The sequence below is a fragment of the Zootoca vivipara genome, chromosome 11 (genome assembly GCF_963506605.1).
Source record: "Zootoca vivipara chromosome 11, rZooViv1.1, whole genome shotgun sequence".
Classification (NCBI taxonomy): domain Eukaryota; kingdom Metazoa; phylum Chordata; class Lepidosauria; order Squamata; family Lacertidae; genus Zootoca; species Zootoca vivipara.
Genome location: NC_083286.1, coordinates 55,371,829 through 55,392,913, shown reverse-complemented (window position 1 = coordinate 55,392,913; position 21,085 = coordinate 55,371,829). Strand labels below are relative to the sequence as shown.

General features: G+C 47.9%; 1 protein-coding gene across 3 annotated transcripts in view; it reads right to left on the bottom strand.

Moving 5' to 3' along the window:
* Window positions 1–8,983: 8,983 nt before the first annotated feature.
* ST8SIA5 (ST8 alpha-N-acetyl-neuraminide alpha-2,8-sialyltransferase 5) overlaps window positions 8,984–21,085 on the bottom strand; it is a 46,466-nt gene continuing 34,364 nt past the window's right edge. For 2 of the 3 annotated variants that reach the window (XM_035100674.2, XM_035100672.2), the window contains 3 exons: window positions 18,248–18,360; window positions 15,977–16,069; window positions 8,985–10,806 (listed from right to left, as the gene is read on the bottom strand). In XM_035100674.2, the coding sequence (XP_034956565.1) occupies window positions 10,344–10,806; window positions 15,977–16,069; window positions 18,248–18,360 (669 nt within the window). In that variant the 3' untranslated portion in view covers window positions 8,985–10,343. Of the gene's footprint in view, window positions 10,807–15,976; window positions 16,070–18,247; window positions 18,361–21,085 lie in introns of all 3 variants that reach the window. The other variant, XM_035100673.2, reaches the window with a different exon arrangement.

Genomic DNA, 21,085 nt, shown 5'->3' with positions numbered 1-21,085 from the left:
CACAGTGAGGGAACTGCCAGAAGGCCCTCGGCACTGGATCTCAGTGCCCGGGCAGAAGGATGGGGGTGGAGACGCTCCTTCAGGTATACTGGACCGAGGCCATTTAGGGCTTGAAAGGTCAGCACCAACACTTTGAATTGTGCTCAAAAACATACTGGCAGCCAACATAGGTCTTTCAGGATCGGTGTATGTAGTTGAAGTCACCCATAACTACACCATTCCCTCTTCTGGAGGCTTCCTTGATTTCCTTTTTCATGACAAGATATATCTCAGCATTTTGATTCCAGAGATGATGGCACATCACCCAGTACTAAATGACCTTTGGGCCCTGGTATCACCACGTGCAATGATTCTGCGGACGATTCTTCCCCCTTGGGGACTCCATGTCCTCACCGATGTACAGAGTGGCACCAGCTCCAGTACTCCCTTCCCTGCCCTTTCTATAGAGTTTGTATCCTGAGATAACCGTGTTTCCCTGCTTCTCTCCATTCTGCTACGTTTCCATTATGCTCCCTGCATTAATGCCGTCCTCTAAGAGCAAGCGCTTCAGTTCGTACATCTCGGCTCAGGGTGCTTCTGGTATTAGCATGCAAACGTAGCAGCTCTAATCTCCATTTAGCATCCCTTGGAAACTGGGAATCAGATGAGCCACTGTGGGTTTGAATCCCGATAGGATCCGGGGTGATTCATATTTCATGCGCATATATTCATCTGCCACTTTAGGAAAAGGTAATTCAGAGACCGTGTCAACGTTGTTCCTTTAGATTAATCATAATTGCCCAATCAGCTCAGTAATTTGTATGCATCAGAGAGTAAACACCTCCAAGAACTGCTATACCGGTGTCTTAAAATAACAAGAGAGAGAGAGAGAGAGCAAAAGGAGGGGGACAGAAAAGTGCTCACTTCCAAGCACTCGTTTTTCATCCTGATAGGGGCCTGAAAAGAGAAGATAAGAGAAATTGGACTGAAGCTGTTCCTGGAGTGGAATATCCTCCTCCTCAACTGCTTCGGAAAAACAGATTTTAATCACAGGACTGCTGTTGTAAATGGCAGGTCGGTGCTGAGTTCTCCCCAGTCCCTTTCCATAATGCGCTGTAAAAAATAAAAAAATAAAAAGCCCTCTGAATGTCATTGTGCTGCATGTTTCTCATCATGAATTGGCTAGAGTGGATAAAGCCACAATAGGGTGGTGGTAGGACACGGAGAAGGATTTGCCACATGTTCAAGATGGTGAATGGGAGAGAGAAAGGTCTACAGACATGCCATTTTTGGTGGTGCAGAGGCAGCTCAATTTGATGTGCAATTCTGCCCAAAGAGATGCACCTGAGTGAAATAGGGAAATACAGATGGATGGACTTCCAAGAAACAGAGTTGGTGTCCATGTTCAAAAAAATGAAGATGTGTGTTAGGGATTCAAATATTTCTGAATCCTGAACTGATCATTCGTGGTGGGGTCTGAGGTCATGTGTTTGATGTTGTCCCTTTGGCAGGAGCCATTAGGCGACAAGGACTTACACACACACACACACACACACACACACACACACACACCAATTCAAGTGGCAGATAGATATGGTGGAAGAATCCTAAATGAGCAGCAGGGAAGCGGAGATCTCCCAGGGGTGAGAAATTGGGAAAAGAAATGGAAGGTCCCAGGTGAGAGCTGGGAGGGTCTGTCATTTTCCTTAAGAGCTAGTTTTGTACAGAGAGATATGTATGTTTTGTGGTTGTACCCAAGAGAAGTAGGTAACGATTTATGTTATGAGACTCTATTTCACATGGGCTGAGTTGTGCAATGTTTTGCTGGGGTGGCATTGGGTTGTATGTTAGTCATGTTCAAAGAAGACCTACTGAAATCATGGAAATTACTCACGCAGGTCCACTGATTTATATGAGTCTGAGTAGAACTTATTTGGATATACCCTATTGTGTATAACTTAAACTTGAAAGGTGGTGGACTCCTTCATTGGATGTTTCTAAACAGAGGTTGGATGGCCATCTGTCAGGGATTCTTTAGTTGTAATACCTGCATTACAGGGGGTTGGACTAGATGACCCTTTCGAACCCTTCCAACTGTACAGTTCTATTATTGCTGCTTAGTATATATTCATTATATGCCATGCACTGGATTTCTATAACTTTATTGGGTGGATATTATGTTATGTGTTGATCATATATCTATCGTACTGTATAATAAAATTGTAAGGATGTCATCATGCTGCTGTCTGTGTGGCTGCCAGCTAGTGAGTGAAGCAATGCCAGCCCAGCTTCTGATGTTGATGGGACCAAGAGAAGATGCTCATCTGAGGACCTTAGCACCTGGGCAGGTTTGCATAGGGATATACTATCTTTCAGGTAGCCAGGGCCAATCCATATAGGGATTTACTGTATAGGTTATAACCGGCACTTTGAATTGTGCCCAGAAATGGTCCAGTTTACAGCAAAGTTCAAAACTTAGATCCTGCAACTCCTCCTATTTCTTAGGAGGATTCTCGGAGGGCTGTGCTACACCTTTTCTTCCTGACCTAACCACAGGTTGAGAGTTGGCCATGAGCCCCTGATATCTTTTAAAGGTTTTGCTATACAGATGTTTTTAAAAAGCACTATTTGCAAAGAGTCCATTGATCCAGCTTTTCAGATTATTTCCCCTCACCCACCCCATTTTGCTTGCTGTGCAATGTGGACTGTTTTTGGTCTGAGGCTATTACATTGCCAATGCTGCAGTAGCATCTGAACATCTCTTCCCGCAGCCTGAACCCCAAATAAACTGGGGGAAGGATAGGGGCAGTAAAAAAACATATCTTCCCTCTCCAGAAAGCACTTCTAAGACAGATAGAGGCTGAGAGCATTTCACTAAATGAAAACACACCTGGAAGAAATGACAGAGGAGAGGAGAGCAGAATGAGATGCGGGGAAAATATCCAGCATATTTGATCAATTGAAAACAATGGCTACCAAGCACATCTCTCTCTCTCTCTCTCTCTCTCTCTCTCTCTCTCTCTCTCTCTCTCTCTCTCTCTCTCTGTGTGTGTGTGTGTGTGTGTGTGTGTGTGTGTGTGTGTGTGTGTGTAAAGCAGGAGGTTGGGGGAGAAACTGGCTAGGTTCTCAGTGACCTCATTCAATACAAGGTGACTGCAGCAACCGAGCAAAGCAAAATGAATTTACATCTGTGTACTGCAGAGCAACACTGGGTTTGATTAGAAGGAACAGTGAGTGACGTAAGTAAGCCTTAGTCGGCCCACGGCAAACTCCCTTCCTGCTAGGAGCCAGCATCAAGGCAAGGTACACATGGTGGTGGGTCCTGAAAGGCATTGCTGCAGGAATGGCCAGATCTCCACTGCTCAGATTGACTGCTCTTGCTCAGAAGGTGTAGGACTTTCTTTTCACTCTGCTGGGCTACCATTGAAGGTGTGGCCTTTTGCATGCAAACAATGCGTTTGCCACTGAGTTATGGCACTTCCCCTAAAAGAGAGGGGCCATCGCCATAAAGAGATGGACTACCCCCAGATGGACAAAGATGTTGTTCTAAACTGGTGATAATCTGTGCTTGGCATTACTGGCACCTAGTATTGGGGGGAAAACACCCTGCTCACCCTGGCACTTAGTAATCAAAGGAGAGCAGTGGCGTAGCATGGGTTGCCAGTGCCCGGGGCCACACAGAGGCAGGGTGGGAGGGAAACTGATGGGAGTAGGTACACACATTCAACTGCCTAACGGCATCTGTGTCACCCAAGAGATTGCAACTGCAGAGATAAGAGGTCACTTCCACTTGTATGGAGAGGTCACTTCCTGGTTCTCATCAAGAAGCCGTTTTCAATGGAGCCCAGCGATGGAAGCACACAGCTGTACTGAGGCAGCACCTGATGTTGAAATTTTGTGCTTCCTAACAACTTTGCACCCAGGGTAACCACCCCTGTGCCCCTCCCAAACACCCACTAAAGGAGTGTACATTCAACAGCTTGGAAGTTGTGTATGTATACTGAAAATGTGTTTTTATTTAGGTTGTACTATTATGTTGCATGGCTCCCGTGGACTCTTTTGGAAGGAATAAATAACAACAATTAATTAAAGTATATAGTATTTGTTGCGGTCACTCTGACCTGCACATCACCCCCGGACGTTTTATGGTCTATTGGTGATGTGCCAACAACAAAATAAATACCTCCTCAAAACACCACAGACCAGGATAAGGTAAAATAAAACGAAGTTGCTTTATTGTGTGTTCATAAGCTTAATGGTTGCAGTACAAATCTTAGGTTGTTCCAAATTTCAGATGGTTCCTATACCGGCCTATTACCTCTAATTATAAATTACTGGCCTATTACCACTAAAGTCAACTAAATAACTCAACTCTGTATCCTGTCTGACTAAAATCACCACCTATTCTTCACCTCAATATATTAAACCAGCTCTCTCTGCAAATAACCAACCAACTCCTAATCAACACCAACTCCCCTCACTGACTCCAGGGGTGGGGTTTTTTATACTCTCCCAGAGCCCTCCCCCTGGGTCCTCAGAGTTCTACTGAAATTAACCCTCTACAACCTGGCTAACTTTAAGGCTGATCGCTACAGTATTGCTGCTATCATTATTATTATTATTATTATTATTAATCAGTTCGATACCACGGACCATAATACAACACTAGCAACATCAGCAGGGCTGGCAGACACAGCAGATGAAACAATGGTACCCATTTTGCTGTCACAGTTGATGGCAGGATCAGGCCACCAGTTGAGAGAATTGCTGGATTTCTTCCTTCCTTCCTTCTTTGACTTCACAGTTGCAATCATATCTAACTGTGCAAGCCAGTCGAGTCATCCGTTCCATTCTTTGCATTTCCCTTTTTGTGTGTGTAGGGATAATGGTAAAGGATTATCGCCAGCAGCTGTAAAGAAAAAATGTTCCCCGTTCCTGGAAATGGAAGTGGTGCTGAAAAGCTGCAATCAAAATCGATTCTGCCTGAATTCATCACCATCTTGCATCGCCGGAGTAATTTGGAGGGGGAGGGAACGTAAAGGCTAGATAAGCACTCCAGAAATGTCATTTCTATAGAATGCACATGAATAGACAAGATGGTTCTTTCACCACGCACACCACACAAACACACAACGCACCCCTACTTCTCAGGGCAAGTTGTGTAATCGCTGCTATCAAGCAGAAAATGGCAAAAAGCCTTACAGTACTTGCAAGACTCAGAAGTGCACTCTTTCACTTCACTTTATGTTTGTTTGTTTGCTTGCTTGCTTGCTTGTTTGCTTGCTTAATTTATTAACTTTCTTCCACCTTTCTTCCAAAGAGTTCAGAGTGACAGATGTATACTTTGAAATTCAGGAGTAATATATAAGAGAGAGAGAGAGAGAGAGAGAGAGAGAGAGAGAGAGAGAGAGAGAGAGAGAGAGAGAGAGAGAGAGAGAGAGAGAGAGAGAATATGTAATCATACAAAGGCATGTTACATCTGGTCCATAGACCATAGCAACTCACGTAAAACACACACAAAGAACCTAAACTCATAGACTGGTTTATTTGTTAAATGCTAAATTGTCTCCCAAACACAGTGACACAATGTGACTGATGGCAAAAATACCCTGATTGTTGTTTTTAAAGTTATGGCTTACATCAATTTATAGGCTTTCTTTCACATCGTGCGGTCAATTTGAAGGAAACACACATCAAAAGGAATAAAATTACAAGGTCTGAGGATTTCAGCAAATGGTTACTCAATGAAAACAAGGGCATTAACAAATCAGATGTAAACGAAGCGGATCGGTTCCCCCTCCCCACCTATGTGAGGTCAAGAAGTATGAACAGGGCTTATTGTACAATGTGCTTTTAATGCATATTTCAAGTTGTGTTAGGAGCAGAAGGATAAACCTGCCTTTAAATCAGAAGCAAAATGGTCTCGTCAGCATTGTTTCTCTCCCCATCCCTTTACTTCATCTCTTTATGAATGCCTCAAATAAATCCAGTAGGCTTTACAATGGGTTGACAATTTAAAAGAAACAACCTCACCCCATCTCAGTGTAATGCACAATAAACAAAGGCTCGGGTGAAATCAAAAGCTGCTCTACTCTATCCAGTTTTAGCTCCTCAATATCCTTCCTTTGCAACCAAATAAAACCACAGAACGAACAACCGAAATATGAAGAACCCCTCCCCAAATCTCAAAAATGTGCACGATTCAGTCATGAAGTTGCAACCATGTAATATTCAAGTTATTACCCCCCCCCAATGCACACACATCTTACAACCATTGAGGCTTGATGAGAAATAGGACAGTGCTTTGTACAATAATGTCATGCCAAAAATACTATAATGCTTGCGGTTGTTTTTTAAAGGGAAGATCCTATTCTTCCTAATTCATAGCACCAAGTGACTGGCTGCAGAAGGTTTAGAGGTGCACTCTCATCTTGAAGAAGACATTCATTTGCTTGTTCATTCAATCATTCATTCCAGAAGGCTCAAAAGTGGGAATTTTAGTTAACTGTTTCATAGCACCGAGTTGGTGCAAGGAGGCAAAATTCCCTCTTGTGTGCACAGTTTAAAGCTAGAGGATCCCTGTGCTTGCTGAACCTCACTTGACTACCGTTCCTCTCATTCAGAGCCCTTCCAAATGTCTTTTTTTATTGTGCATTCATGACTGTTTGTGCTCACGATGGTATCGGGGCAAAAAGGTAAAGGTAAAGGGACCCCTGACCATTAGGTCCAGTCGTGACCGACTCTGGGGTTGCGCGCTCATCTCGCATTATTGGCCGAGGGAGCCGGCGTATAGCTTCCAGGTCATGTGGCCAGCATGACAAAGCCGCTTCTGGCAAACCAGAGCAGCACATGGAAACGCCGTTTACCTTCCCGCTGTAAACGGTTCCTATTTATCTACTTGCATTTTGACGTGCTTTCGAACTGCTAGGTTGGCAGGAGCTGGGACCAAGCAACGGGAGCTCACCCCGTCACAGGGATTCGAACCGCCGACCTTCTGATCAGCAAGCCCTAGGCTCAGTTATACGCAATTTCGCTTTCATTATCGTTTGCACCAGCAAAACCTTTCAGGACAGGCTTACTGCTTCATCTCTGGTCAGTGCATGTCCTGCAACTTCCCTGCGGAAATCCTGTAACTTTTCATACCACAAATGTTCCAGTTTATCTTTAGTCTTGCTTCTGTTGCGCTACAATGCAAAAGTCCCCCTCTAGATGCCAATATTGCAATGGGGAAGCATCGCAGGACAACTTATAAGCAGAATGCCAATACTGTGTTGCAGAACACACACACAAATCCAGTGAGGGGGAGCCCTCTGTAGCCCTCTGACATTTGGGGAAGGAGATCGGCTGGGTCAGGAAAGTGTCAGCGCTTAATGGCAAGGCAAAGAAGAGGAAAGATGTGCAACTCATTTTGCATAGGGTCACAAAATATTTTAAGCCCAATCTACAGTTAAGTGACTGGCACAAACCGATCAACGCATATAATTCTATCTGTCTATATTGGGAAAAGCCATATTCCATGTCACACTTCTGTACGACAAAGGGAAAAAACCTTGGGTGTGGCTATGCAAATGAAGGGGTGGAGCTATGCAGATAAGCACAGGTTTGAGCCTCACTGGTTAAGGTCACAGGGAACAGGTTGCACTTCCATGCTTATGGCGTACCCAAAAGTATCCCTCCCTCTTTTCTTCTTCCATGGGGGTCAGCATGATCCCTACAGGGAAAAATTAATGTGCTGCATTGCAGGAAGCTGCTGTGATGAGGGCTTTCCACCCTTGAAACAGGGCGACCTGGGTGCAAAACGCAATGCAGAAGGGAGGGTGCAGTGTGTCTCTGAATATCCCCATGGGTCCTTGCATTAGACCAGGTATGTCCAACAGGTAGATCGTGATCTACCGGTAGATCACTGGACGTCTGCGGTAGATCACTGGTAGATCATTTGCTCCCCCAAAGAACTACTGTTGCTCCCCTAAAAAAAAAGCTCAACATTTTACCTCCTCCCTGAAAAAGCTCAACAACTTTGACCTGAACTCCAAAAAAGGGAGTAGATCACTGCTAGTTTTTAACTCTGTGAGTAGATCGCAGTCTCTTGGGAGTTTGCCCCCCCCCCGCGCGCATTAGACAATCCCTCCCTCTACCACGCAACCTATTATATAACAGGTATTTTGTGATCCATGGATGCACCACAGAGAAGCCAGTGTCCCATCCATCTTGATGCAGTCGAACCCTCCAATTCACGATCTGTCCAAGGAGCTGCCTTCTACAGCCACTGATAAGCCTTTGGAGATGTTTGGTACGTTTCACAGTGACAGATACACATGGTAATAACTACCCATCGGCTTACACAGAAAACATTTATGGCTTTCTAAAGGGAACCTGAGGGTGGCTTCTCATGATCCAGCTTCCAACTGAAGGATCGATGCCATGGGCCGCTTCCTGTCAATCAGCTGGCCGCATGAACCATCCCTCCACCACCGCAGCCATATAATGAGAAACAGCTCCCAGCTATTGCAACGACACTGACGCCTGTGTTATTTATTTACACGACTCCAATATCAGGTGCGCTCAAAGCTTTCTATGCATTTTGCTAAGGCAATGGTTTGCAGCCTGCATCCTGCACCACTCCAACGTGAACCAGAACCAAAATAGTTCTATGCTTTGAAGGGGAAGATCCTTTTTTAAAAATCTTTCTTTAACCCTAAGGTTGTGAAACTGGCAAATAAACTGAAAGTGGTTATGGGGTGTTTCATCCACACAGGGCCGTCTTAAGCCCATCCAGCGCCCTGGCGCTAGGTCCCTCCAGCGCCCCCCTCCAAAGCCTCTCCAAGGGCCCGGGAGTGCCAAGTGGACCATGGCAGCAGCGGGAGGCCACCTCTGAGGACTCCGCGCTGCGCCTCCTTCTCGTTTCCCCAGCACTGGGTTCCGCTCAGTCGAGCTTTGCCACCAGCGCGCGCACCGCGGGACCAGCAAGAGCTGCTTGGGCGCTGTGCGCGCGCTGGTGGCAAAGCTCGACTGAGCGGAACCCAGCGCTGGGGAAATGAGAAGGAGGCGCAGCGCGGAGTCATCGGAGAAGGAGCGCAGTCCTGGCCAGATCGCCAGAACCCTGCACTCACTTGGCACCCTTCCAGCGCCCTCCAGCGCCCGGCGCCGTGGTTCTCCGCGCCACTAGCCTCTACGGCTAGGACGGGCCTGAATCCACAGTAAGTTGTTTAAGAGAGCAGCCTGGCAGGGAGAGGAAAGAGATGTGTATTATTTCAACAACCTCTGAACCCTGATCTTCCTGCCCGTGGTACTTATGGAAAACTAAAAGGGGAAACAGCAGATTTGCAGACAGGGCACAGAAACAATGCCCCTTTGGCCACATCCACACCACACATTTAAAGCAGTTTCTCTGTTTCTGCTTTTTAACTCCCTTTCCACTCTTCTCTCTATCTCTATTGTCCCTTTCCCTTCTTCTATTGCTTCTTTTTCTTACCTTGCAACTTAGGTAGCTGTATAACAAAAATCTTATTGGAAAAAATAAATAAGTAACACTCGTGGCTTCCCGCAAAGAATCCTGGGAACCATCGTTTGTTAAGGGTGCTGGGAATCGTAGCTCAGCGAGGGGGTAAACTACAGTCCCCAGAATTCTTGCCGTGGAAGCCTTGGGCTTCAAATGTATAGAGTAGATGCAGCCTTACAGTGTTTTCCTTGAGCACCCCCTGATGAGTGCTAACGTTGTCACATAAGGGCATTGGCACTACACCTTAAGAACAACGGGTCTAGATCCTCAGCTTTGTCAAGTACGCTCAGGTTTGGTGCATTCCTCGAGGCGAAATAAGGAATCGTTACAGTGATGTGCTCTATTTCTGGCTTAAAACCACTAATCAATGTGCTTCTCCTGTTCATCACGGGCTCCAAGGCAGGGTGTGGATTCCTGCGGTGGAGAGAAGGTCGGCTTCAGCCCAAACGGCAGCCACCCTACAAGGCTGGCGAAGCGAGGGAGGGTGTCGGAAACCCCAGCTCACGAGGAACGCAAAGCCTTTGGAGAAATGTATGGTTATCAAACATTATTGCATAAATTTCTCAATGTCGTTATATAAAAAAAAAACAACCACCACTCCACCCTCTCCTACACAATCTGCACAGCCGCAAGTCTTTTTTCAGAACGTGGCAGCTGATAGCCGTAACACGGGGACTCTTTCACAAGACACGGATGCAGAAAGGTGCCAAAGCAGCCTTGCGGAGACTCTTCCCCTTACAAAAAAACCAGTTGTGCAATTTGGTTCTCGAGACCCAGGGCTGCCGGCGTGTCGTCTCCCTTCCTCCCTTTCCTTTACACGACTCGGGAGAATAACCAAGCTTCCTCTTGTCCTGACCCCTCAGCATCAGGCGCAGGCATCCGTGTGTACCCTTAGAATGCCTCTGCTATGCATATGGAGGAAGTTGAAGATTTCCGAAGGCATGGCGTGGAATCCCGGCCGAGGTTTGACGTTGTCGTAGTAATGGTGGGTGATAAATATCCCTGAGGGGTTCATCGGGAAAGCCCAGAATCCAAAGAGGTGCACTTCCTCGCACAGCTCCAAGGCCGCTGTCACCAGGATCAGGCCCGTGCTGATGCGCTTGGCGCGCACCCCTTGAGTCAGCCAGTAGCGCGAGACGTTGATCAGGTACTGCGGGTGGAAGAAGTAGACAGCCTGCTGGGACTCGAAGTCGTCCAGGACGTACCGGACCCGGGTAGAGACGTCCGTGTTGCGGGTGTTGTAGAAAGCCGGCAGCAGGACCGAGGCGTTTTCGTACACCTGCAAGACCTCGAAAAAGGGCTTCCTCCACTTCTCCAGCTTGTGGAACCTGATTATTTGGGAGGATTAAAGGGAGAGCAATCAGGGAGGCTGGAGAGCCGAGGCAACTTCACAACTCTCGCAACGCTGGTCAGGAACCGTAACAATAAACTAAACTAAACTAAACTCTCGCATCTGCTGCCAACGCTAGGAACAGCTTTAGGTTTTGTGCATCCTATTCCAGGCAAAATAGCAGCAATATAAGAGAACCAGATAACAGATTGGTAGGGTGGCCCCAGTGACGTAGGGTGGGAAGGGCCAGGGGGCCATGGCCCGGGCGCGAATATCTGAAGGGCTGCAACTAGGTGCCCCCACAACAGGCTCCCTCATCAAGGCTGGAGCCGTGAGGAGGAAAGTGGTGCCCAGACCGGGCCTTCGGGCTGGGGCGATACCTCCTTCTCTTCATGGCCTGCAAAGGGACAACCAAGGAGGGAGGGAGGAAGAGGAAGGCAGGAAAGCACTGCTGGAGCCAAGTGCATTGCCCAGAGCACATCACTGCAAGGACAGGAGGGCAAGACAGTAGAGTGGTGCTCCTAGCTTCACGTTTGTCTGTCTTATCTCTGCTCCCAGGTTGGGGCTAGTTTGCAAGGAGACTCCATTGATTAGATGCTGGCCAGCGAAGGGACTGAACGCTGCCCAGTCCACCGCGTGGGGCACAACACTTGCCCCGCCCTGGGCACGGGCAACCCATGCTACGCCCCTGGGTGGCCCCTTTTCAGACTTGCAAGGGAGTATTGCTCTTTTTTCTGCAGCTGGGGTGGAATACTGAGGTGTATGAATCAAAATCTCAGTTGCCAGACACCTTGCAAGAGAGGTTTGTTTGATGACTGTTGAACCTAAGGAATGATGGTTGGGACTTACTGAGCAATAAGTTCAGATCAAATCAGGTACCATATAAGCCAAGCCATTTCTCAATGTTGGGGAAAATAGCTCAAAGAGTTCCTGAGCCAATCTGATCCAAGCCTTGGGGGAAGTCGGCCATCTGTACGTCTAACCACTGGATGGTGGCATCTCTAGACAGTGGCTTTGGTCATGGATATGAGGCTGAGTTCCCAGGCCTGCAAGGGCTTCCCCATTCACTTCAATGGAGGAGACAGATCCACGAGATGAATTAGACCCAAGCTCAACAGTCCATGTGGACCCTGGGATTCTCAGGAGTGAAAAGATACAGCAGATCTCCCTTTCCAAGAATGAAGAAAGAGCTCCACCATTAGGCAAGGAGCTCAGTTACACAGCTACAAATATAACGTTTTAAGGGCATTTTAAGTGCATTATACAAACATGACAACAGGTGGCGATGGTGATTATGGCAAATTCAATATATTTTCCAAAACATTTTTTACAAAAGCATTCTCAGTGTTTTTTTTATATGTGTCTAGATTCCACCATGGAGTCCAAACCTAGTAGGTTCCCTCCCCCCTGCCATGGAAACCTCAAGTTGACGTGGTGACCTCCAGACATTGCTAAATGACAACTCCCATCAGCTCCGGCCAGCATGACCAATACTTTGGGATGATGGGAGTTGTAGTCCAACAACACAGTGTTGGCTATCCCACCACTGGTCTCACCAGCACCGAAGAGCCACTGTTGGTAGAGGTAAAAGGGAGGTAGGTCAAGGGAAGGCAGGGACTGGGAAGGATCCGTAGCCTTCCCCCAAAACCAGGGATGCAACGAGTAAATTTTCCTCCCATTGTTTCTGAGGGAAGAGAATTTATTGGAAAAACCTGGAAGGGGACAGAGGATGGCAAAAGAGTGTTGCCTTACTACTACTACTACTACTACTACTACTACTACTAATTATTATTATTATTATTATTATTATTATTATTATTATTACAGTGGTACCTCCATGGGCGTACCCAGCGCGGGGCAGGGGAGGCAGCTGCCCCCCCCAGAAGCAGGGCCGGTGCAGCCGTGAGAGGGGCACGGAAGCGGGCCTTCCGGCAGCATTGCAGCCGCGGCTGGGAGATGCAGCGTCCCCAGAACGCAGCCAGGAAGCACGCCATGCCTAGCATTCAAGGAGCTGTGGTTAGGCGGCTGTATTTTGGGGGGCAACCACTAGGGGGCGCTTTAGGGACCCAAGGGCCACGATCCGGCCTGTGCCGCGTTGCTGCCGAAGGCGTGATAAGGAAGAAGGAGGCTGCGCTCCCGGCGGCAGCAGACAATGCTGTGGATGGCAGCCGTGGGCGAGAGCGGCGCTGCCGGTGGGGCTGGTGGGCAGAGGCAAAGGCGGAGCACAGCCCAGCGGAGGGCGAGTTCGGCGTTCTTGCCTGCCGCGCCCTCCCTCCAGCTCCCCATCGTGCCCTCCGACAAGGCCAAGCGCGGCAGGGAACTAGAGAGCACGACGGGAAGCTGGAGAGTGCAGCGCGGCGGGCACGTCAAACTCGCGCTCCACTGGGCTGTGCTCCGCCTCTGCCCACCAGCCCCGCCGGCAGCGCCGCTATGAGGAAGGCAGCGCGGAAGGAGCCCGAGCCAGAAGAGGCTCGCCAGCCATGGAAGAAGCAGGTAGCAAGGAAGCGCCGCCCGCGCAATTCGGACAGCGCGAGCCTGGGGCGCACTGGCCGGCGGGCAGGTAAAAGCGCCGCCCTTGCTGGGACTGCTTGGCGGCTCTGCCCACAGCCAAGGCCCGGCCCGTCTTGCACTGGTGTTAGAGTTGGAAGGAACCACAGGAGCCCACTCTTCGGCACCTCGGGGGCTTCAGCCCTCACACTAGAACATCTGAGAGGGCCGGGACCTCACCAAGTTGATGAGCGTTCCCATTCAAACAGTGCGCGTACACTGCGTCATGTGAAAGATTGTGTGCAGCGCTCCACCTGGGCTCCGTAGCCCCGCCCACGTTCGCACTTTGTGGCCCTTCCCCTCCCGTGCCTTGGGTACGCCCCTGGGTACCTCGACTTAGGAACGACTTGACAACCGAATTTTTCGACTTAAGAATGGGGCAAATGGCCGCACGCTTACGAATTTCTTGACATCCGAACGGAAACCGCGGCGGTTTTAGATAGGGTTTTTTCTTTCGACTTACGGATTTTTAGATGGGGTTGCTTCGACTTACAAATTTTTCCGTTTCCAATGCATTCCTATGGGCAATCGCGTTTCCAATGGCGCTTTTCGACTTACAATTTTTTCGACCTATGAAGGTGCCTTCGGAACAGATTAAATTCGTAAGTCGAGGCACCACTGTATTATTATATTTATACCCCACCCTTCCCGGTTTAAAAACTGGGCTCAGAGCGGCTAACAGCAAATATAAAACATTGATTAAAATGCGACTTAAAAACAGCATAAACCACAACATAAAATGCAGCATCAATATCAATAAAATTCAAAATTTCAGGGGTCATTTTTTGGGAGAAAAGAAAAAAAACAAACCCAGTCAGTAGACATCAAATGATCACCAGGGCTAACTAGGGCCAGCAAGGAGACCAGGGAAGAATTTAAATGTGGGGTCCCAGAAAGGGTTTCTTCATAGAAGAGGAAAGGGAAAAGGGAATAAAGGATCAGGCTAATTCAAATTGAAGGCCAGGCAGAATAGCTCTGTCTTACAGGCCCTGCGGAAGGAGATCAAGTCCTGCAGGGCCCTAGTCTCGCGGGACAGGGCATTCCACCAGGTCGGTGCCATCACTGAAAAGGCCCTGGCCCTTGTGGGGGATAGTCTGGCTTTTTTAGGGCCTGGGACCCTTAAGCTGTTACTATTTGTGAACCTTAGGGTCCTCTGAGGGACATACCAGGAGAGGCCGTCCCCTAAGTACAAGGGTCCTTACCCACCTTTCTGCCCTGCTGATGGGAGCCTGGCAGACTACAAGGTGCGGTAGTTCATCAATCTTTGGTTTCCCACCCACCCAACCACCCCTTCCCTGCATGGCTTCAGGACTGCAGCCCAAGAGGAAAAACCCTCTCTGTTTCTGGCAGCATGACGCCCATTCTCCGGATATGCAAAAGAAAAACATGCCTGGGGGCGGGGGAGGATTAAATGGGAAAGGCCTCCGCCAAATTTAACCTCTTTGAAGTCCTGCTGATTTCAGTGGGCTTGAAATCAACAGGAGTTAAGAGGCCTTCAGCGTGGGTAGGCGGAAATGTGCATTATATTAAATAAATATACTTCTGTACGTTTTATTGTGAGATCCAAAAACCTGGAGGAGGAAGTAAGTTGGAACGGATGGCGTTATCGCTAGGCGTCCTTCTTCGTATCAAAAGAAAGAGGCAATTAGCCAGAGGTTGAAACAGAGAGAGCTGTCATCATTGAAACACTGGATTCTCAGGAGGTAGGATATGCATATTGTACAAGTTGAAACTTACAGGTATTAGTCCACTCGTCGTATTGAGGGTTTTTTTTGTATACTTCTTAGAGGTGGTAGCAATTAAGCAGCACAGAAATTGTCAGAATGATAGTAAAAAAATAGAGAGGGCAGACGAGGATTTTTTTTTTTTAGTGAAAAACAGTCCCTACCTATTGTGTTTCTGGAACAACAAGGTAGTATAACTATAAAGTTTATTGGGAGTCTCGTAAAGGCAGATAATAGAGGAGGGAGAAAGGTTGTTTTCTGCTGCTCCAGAGAAGCGGACACGGAGCAATGGATTCAAACTACAAGAAAGAAGATTCCACCTAAACATTAGGAAGAACTTCCTGACAGTAAGAGCTGTTCGGCAGTGGAATTTGCTCCCAAGGAGTGTGGTGGAGTCTCCTTCTTTGGAGGTCTTTAAGCAGAGGCTTGACAGGCATATGTCAAGAATGCTTTGATGGTGTTTCCTGCTTGGCAGGGGGTTGGACTGGATGGCCCCTGTGGTCTCTTCCAACTCTATGATTCTATGATAATTAGTGGATTTATTTGTATTTCTTTTCCTCCTCTCCTGAAAATGCAGATCATCTAGGGATATTGCCGTTTAATGCATTACTTATTGTGGATCTTATTTTTTTTCAGTAAGGAAGAAGAAAAATATCAAAAAAAAGAGCAGGTGAGTTGTAGGGTGGAAGTCTGCAGGGACCTTCTGAACACATTTTCCTCGCTGAGAAGAAGGCCCGGTTTTGTTCTGATTTCCAGTTGCTATGAAATTACGAAGTCAAGAGCAAGAACCGCCAGAGCTAATAATAAGGCTCCTTTCCTGAGGTTTGTCAATTTCACAAAGTCACAGGAGGAGGAAAGTGTAGGCAGGAGTGGGCAAGGAAGAGGCAAACCACTGACCTTTCGGTGATTATGCTGGGGTTAACTGTCACGACGTCAGTCTTTACACCAACATCTACAACGTATTTCTCAGAAATGGGAGGCAAATTGCACCTAAAAAGAACAGAGCAACAAAGGAGCCATTATTATTTCTCTCCTTCGAGGAGCTAAGATGTGTAGGCTGAATAGACTGAGAGAGAAAGAGTGATCTGGCTTAATGGAAGTGGGATTTGAACCTAGGTCTCCTTGATTCCAAATGAAGTGGGGGTTTCTTTCCCCTTCTGCAGACTGCTTCCTCTGAAAGGAATATCTTCCTGTACCCACTGATCAGATGGTTAGAAATCATGCTCTCAGAGCCACAAGAGAAATGACCCATCAGGAGAAGTCATTTTTCGTGGTAACCCTCCATTCTCCACCTCAATTAAAGAGATTTTTAAAACAGGCACTCTTCAAGATCTTTCCCTCGGTCCTCTTTCCCCCCTAGACCAGTGTTTCTCAAACCTGGGTCTCCAGCTGTTGTGGGACTACAACTCCCATCATCCATGGCCACTGGTCCTGCCAGCTAGGGGGCGTTGGGAGTTGTAGTCCCAAAACAGACCTAAGCTTGAGAAGCACTGCCCTGGATGTTCAGCACAAATATTACCTTTATAGTTAATTCCATGATCAAAAACATTTCAGAAAGAGTCAACAATAGGGGCGGATGCAGCTTGTGATTCCTTAATGTACAACATTGTTTAAAATTACAAAAAGGGCTTAAATGGAGTGCCTCTTGTCTTGTGCCATACTCTGAGAAACGGGGTAAGTGAGATGGGCAGTTTCACCCTCTGAACTCTAGGTGGAGCCAAGCAGCATCAGACACAGTAGTGATCTCTAGACCAGGGGTCAGCAAACTTTTTCAGCAGGGGGCCGGTCCACTGTCCCTCAGACCTTGTGGGGGGCTGGACTATTTTTTTTGGGGGGGGTGAACGAATTCCTAGCCCCACAATAACCCAGAGATGCAGTTTAAATAAAAGGACACATTCTACTCACGTAAAAACATGCTGATTCCCAGGCCGTCCATAGCCAGATTTAGGTGATTGGGCCTGATCCAGCCCCTGGGCCTTAGTTTGCCTACCCATGCTCTAGACCTTCTGCCTTTAGAGAACTCTGGCCATTTTAGATTTGTATACCAGTGCAAGGAACAGGAGGCATGGCCAAGGGTTGTCCATAGCTCAGTGGTAGAGAATATGTTTTGCATGCAGAAGGTCTCAGGTTCAACCCCCCCCCCCCCACTTCTCCAAGTAAGGACTGGGGGTGTCCCAGTCAGTGGTGACAAAACTGAAATAGATGGACTGGTGGTCTGAAGCAGTGCAAGCCAATTTCCTTCCTATGTAGGTACTAAAGGTAAAAAAAGGTTAAGGAGCCCTGGACGGTTAAGTCTAGTCAAAGGCGACTATGGGGGTGTGGTGCTCATCTCGCTTTCAGGCCGAGGGAGCCAGTGTTTGTCCACAGAGAGCTTTCCAGGTTCATCTGGCCAGCATTACTAAACCGCTTCTGGTGCAACGGATCACCGTGACGGAAGCCAGAGCGCATGGAAATGCCGTTTACCTTCCTGGTACAGAGGTACCTTTTTATCTACTTGCACTTGTGTGCTTTCGAATTGCTAGGTTGGCAGGAGCTGGGACAGAGCAACAGGAGCTCACCCTGTTGCAGGGATTCAAACCGCCGACCTTCCGATTGGCAAGCTCAAGAGTGGTTTAGACTACAGCACCACCCGTGTCCCTGCAGGTACGGCAGCAGTCTTCCCCAACATGGGACCCTACTGATGTTTTGGACTAGAACAGCCTGCAGGATCAGGCCAATGGCCCATCCTGTTCTTGCAGTGGCCAACAAGATGCCTTTGGGAACCCCATCAATCATAGCCTTCTCCCCCCATGAATTTGTCCAATCCTGTTCTGAAACCATCCACGTTGAGATCCATCACTACTTGCTGTGGGAGTGAATCCCATAGCTGAACTACCGGTATGTGCTTTCTGCTTGGCTTCCCAAAGAAGTTTAGTGAGCTTTTAGAGACTCTGGGCTCCTTCTAGGATGCAATGCTTAAAACATTTCCCCTACTTCTTAAGTCAGGCATCCCTTCCCATTCGCTCTCTTTTACTGCCTGGTATTGATGATATGTGCCTTGGCCCAGTGAACCATGTGTGAAGAAAGATCCCAAATGTTGCTCACATACACATTAAAAACTCACGGCAAAAGATTCATGTGCTATACACAACTGCTAATCCCTTGAAGGAATTGCACCAAAACTGTTACCGGAACACAAAATCGGCACTGTCGATCTCCCGGCCGCATCTGCTGTTCTTCAGAATCCCTCCGTTTCCAACCACAGCGCACTTCTTGAACTGGGAGCGATAGTACGGCATTTCCTAGAGTGGAATGGAATAAGCCGGTTCGTTAGAAGTGTGATACAACACAGGCAGAACACGAAGGCACAGAAATAACCAAAGTCTTAATGTATTAACATGAAATAAGGTGAACGCAAAGTACATGCGATACAGGGTGGATCAGCAGCGACGTGACAGACAGGTTGCCAGCGTTTAAGACCTATTTCGCCCAATATTGGGCTTCTTCAGTGGTATCTTCTTCTTTCTGTTATTTTAATACATTCAAATTAAGTTCGTTAGTATTTAAACATTGTTTTGGCTTTGGGTTCGTTAGAAGTGGCAACCCTTGCAGGAACGGGTTTTGTTCCCTTGGATGAAAGGATGAAACACTGGGCTCTGGGCTCATACATGCGCACACAGGTATGGTCATCTCTTGAGTTTTCCCTGCATCTGATTACTCTACAGCAGGCTTCCTCAAACTTGGCCCTCCAGATGTTTTGAGACTACTATTCCCATCATCCCTGACCACTGGTCCTGCTAGCTAGGGATGATGGGAGTTTCAGGCCAAAAACATCTGGAGGGCCGAGTTTGAGGAAGCCTGCTCTACAGTCAGTGACTGGCAGTGCAATGGATGGACTGGCTCTGCAGGAAAGCTCTGCTGTTGCATTTTAGGTGATATGTACAAAACATCCATGTTATTAGATCTTGGTGGCCTCACCCCCTGCCCCATCATGACCAGCAGTGACCAGGACACTGAGTTGGAGGCTAGTGTCCCTGGCTAAGGAGCCAGACCAGATTCCCAGCTCTTAGCCTGAATTCTGGTGATCAGAGCCCAACTGAACCCAAGGCTGCCCCGTCAAGATCCCAAGGAAACAAGTGCCCTTCAGCTACCTCACCAGTGCAATGTCCCACAAAGAACACAAAGGCGGGAGGTCATGGAGTGAAAGAAAAGTGCTGGTTTTCAGGCCAGAGTTCTGGACCCTTGAGAGCCTCCAGGGCTCCAACATAGTGAGAAGAGCATAGGAGACATAGACTGGATGCACGAGTCTCAAAAGTCCTTGTTTCATGTTGGAGCAAAGTGCTCAATAGGAGCTCTCCATGGTGCTGAAGCAACAAAACCTGCCTTGCTGCCTTGCCTGGTGTCTTCCTCCACACAAGCAAAACAGGGAATACTATAAAGGGTGCTTACCAGCCTGCATGGAAGCTGTTTCCACACCTGCTTCAAATCTCTCCTGGTTCTGGAAGGCAGTGGTGCAGGGGAGGGGAGGGAAGCACTTGGCCCTTCATTTGCCTGGCCTGCCTCTTCCACCTCTTCCTCCAGCTCTGAAGCTTCCCCTGCCTCCAATTCTTGCCTGCTGGTTCATACAGGTCCTCACAGGTCCCCCCTCCCAAGTCAGACTCAAGCCCCGCCCCCTGTGCACCCTGCTAGTCCCTGACACACACACACACACACACACACACACATCATGTGTGATAGGCAAGGCCTACATATGAAGACACACATCTGCTGCCATCATGAGCAGTTTTTGGCCTGCATGGGTTGAGTGAGGCGTGGAGCATCAGCAACCGCAGGGAAGGGGCACAGTTGACTGGTATACAAGCGTAAGATCCGGGCTTTGCAAGCATAGGTCCCATAAGGAGGCAAGGCCAGGAAAAGACCTCAACCCCAGAGGACTTGGAGAGTTGCTATTGGAACTGGGATGAGATCAGGGATGGAGAACATGTGTTGCTCCATATGCTGTTGGACTACAGCTCCCATCCTCCCTGACCATTATTGATGCTGGCTGGGGCTGATGGAAGTTGGAGTCAAACCCATCCCTGGTTTACATGGACAAATGATCTGACGCATTAGCTTCCTTATAATGTCTGGCACCTCACGGAGATGGAAAGACTTGCTTATATAAGCATGCAAATGCTGCTATTAGTACATGCATAGTTTATGAGTAATTCCACAACAGTAAAACAAAAATACATCTGAAGGAAACGGTGACATGAAACGTGGTGTGGTTGTTTTTGTTGTTTTTAATGTTATTTATTTATAGCACACATTACATGGTGCTCATAATGGCAGAAAGCCCAATGACGCAACAAAGAGTCCCCTGAGATTTGGGGACAAAGAGAACCACGTTCAGAGATGGACCAGCAACATTAGGTTGGAACTGACCTATGGGAAGCAATAACACCAAGGGTCAAACATTTGATTGATCCAGCATGCAATTTAGGAAAGGGGTTGAAAATAAAACTGCCATTGTGGGGAGCTGGCTTCAGGCCCCAGGCCCCGTTTGCAGACCAACTCTGTTTTACAAAGATGTCTGCAACCGTGGTGTGAAGGCTGGTAACATCAACCTTGCCATGTGGGGATCTCTTGCAGATGACGGCAGTGCCTGGAGACAGGCAGGCAGTCATGCATTCAAAGCAGTGGACCAGAGGAGGAACGACCGAGACGCCATGGTGTATCTGCAGCAGCACAACCGAATGCCTTCATCTGCATGGATGCATGACCTGACTGCCTGTCTTCAAGTTGTTATAAGTGGCCTTCCAGTAGCCTTCCAGACTGCTGATCTTGTCCACCTGCAACCACTTTCTACAATGCTACAGTACTGGCATCTGTAATTGGTTTCACACCTGTAAACCACTTAGAAGCCACCTTGGTAATATAAATTAATTGAAAACAGTAATAATGCAACTGGTGCTCCCAGACCAACCACTGAGCTCTCCGTAAGGAGCAATGCGCTGTATACGTAAAGCACTTTGAAACTCTTAATGT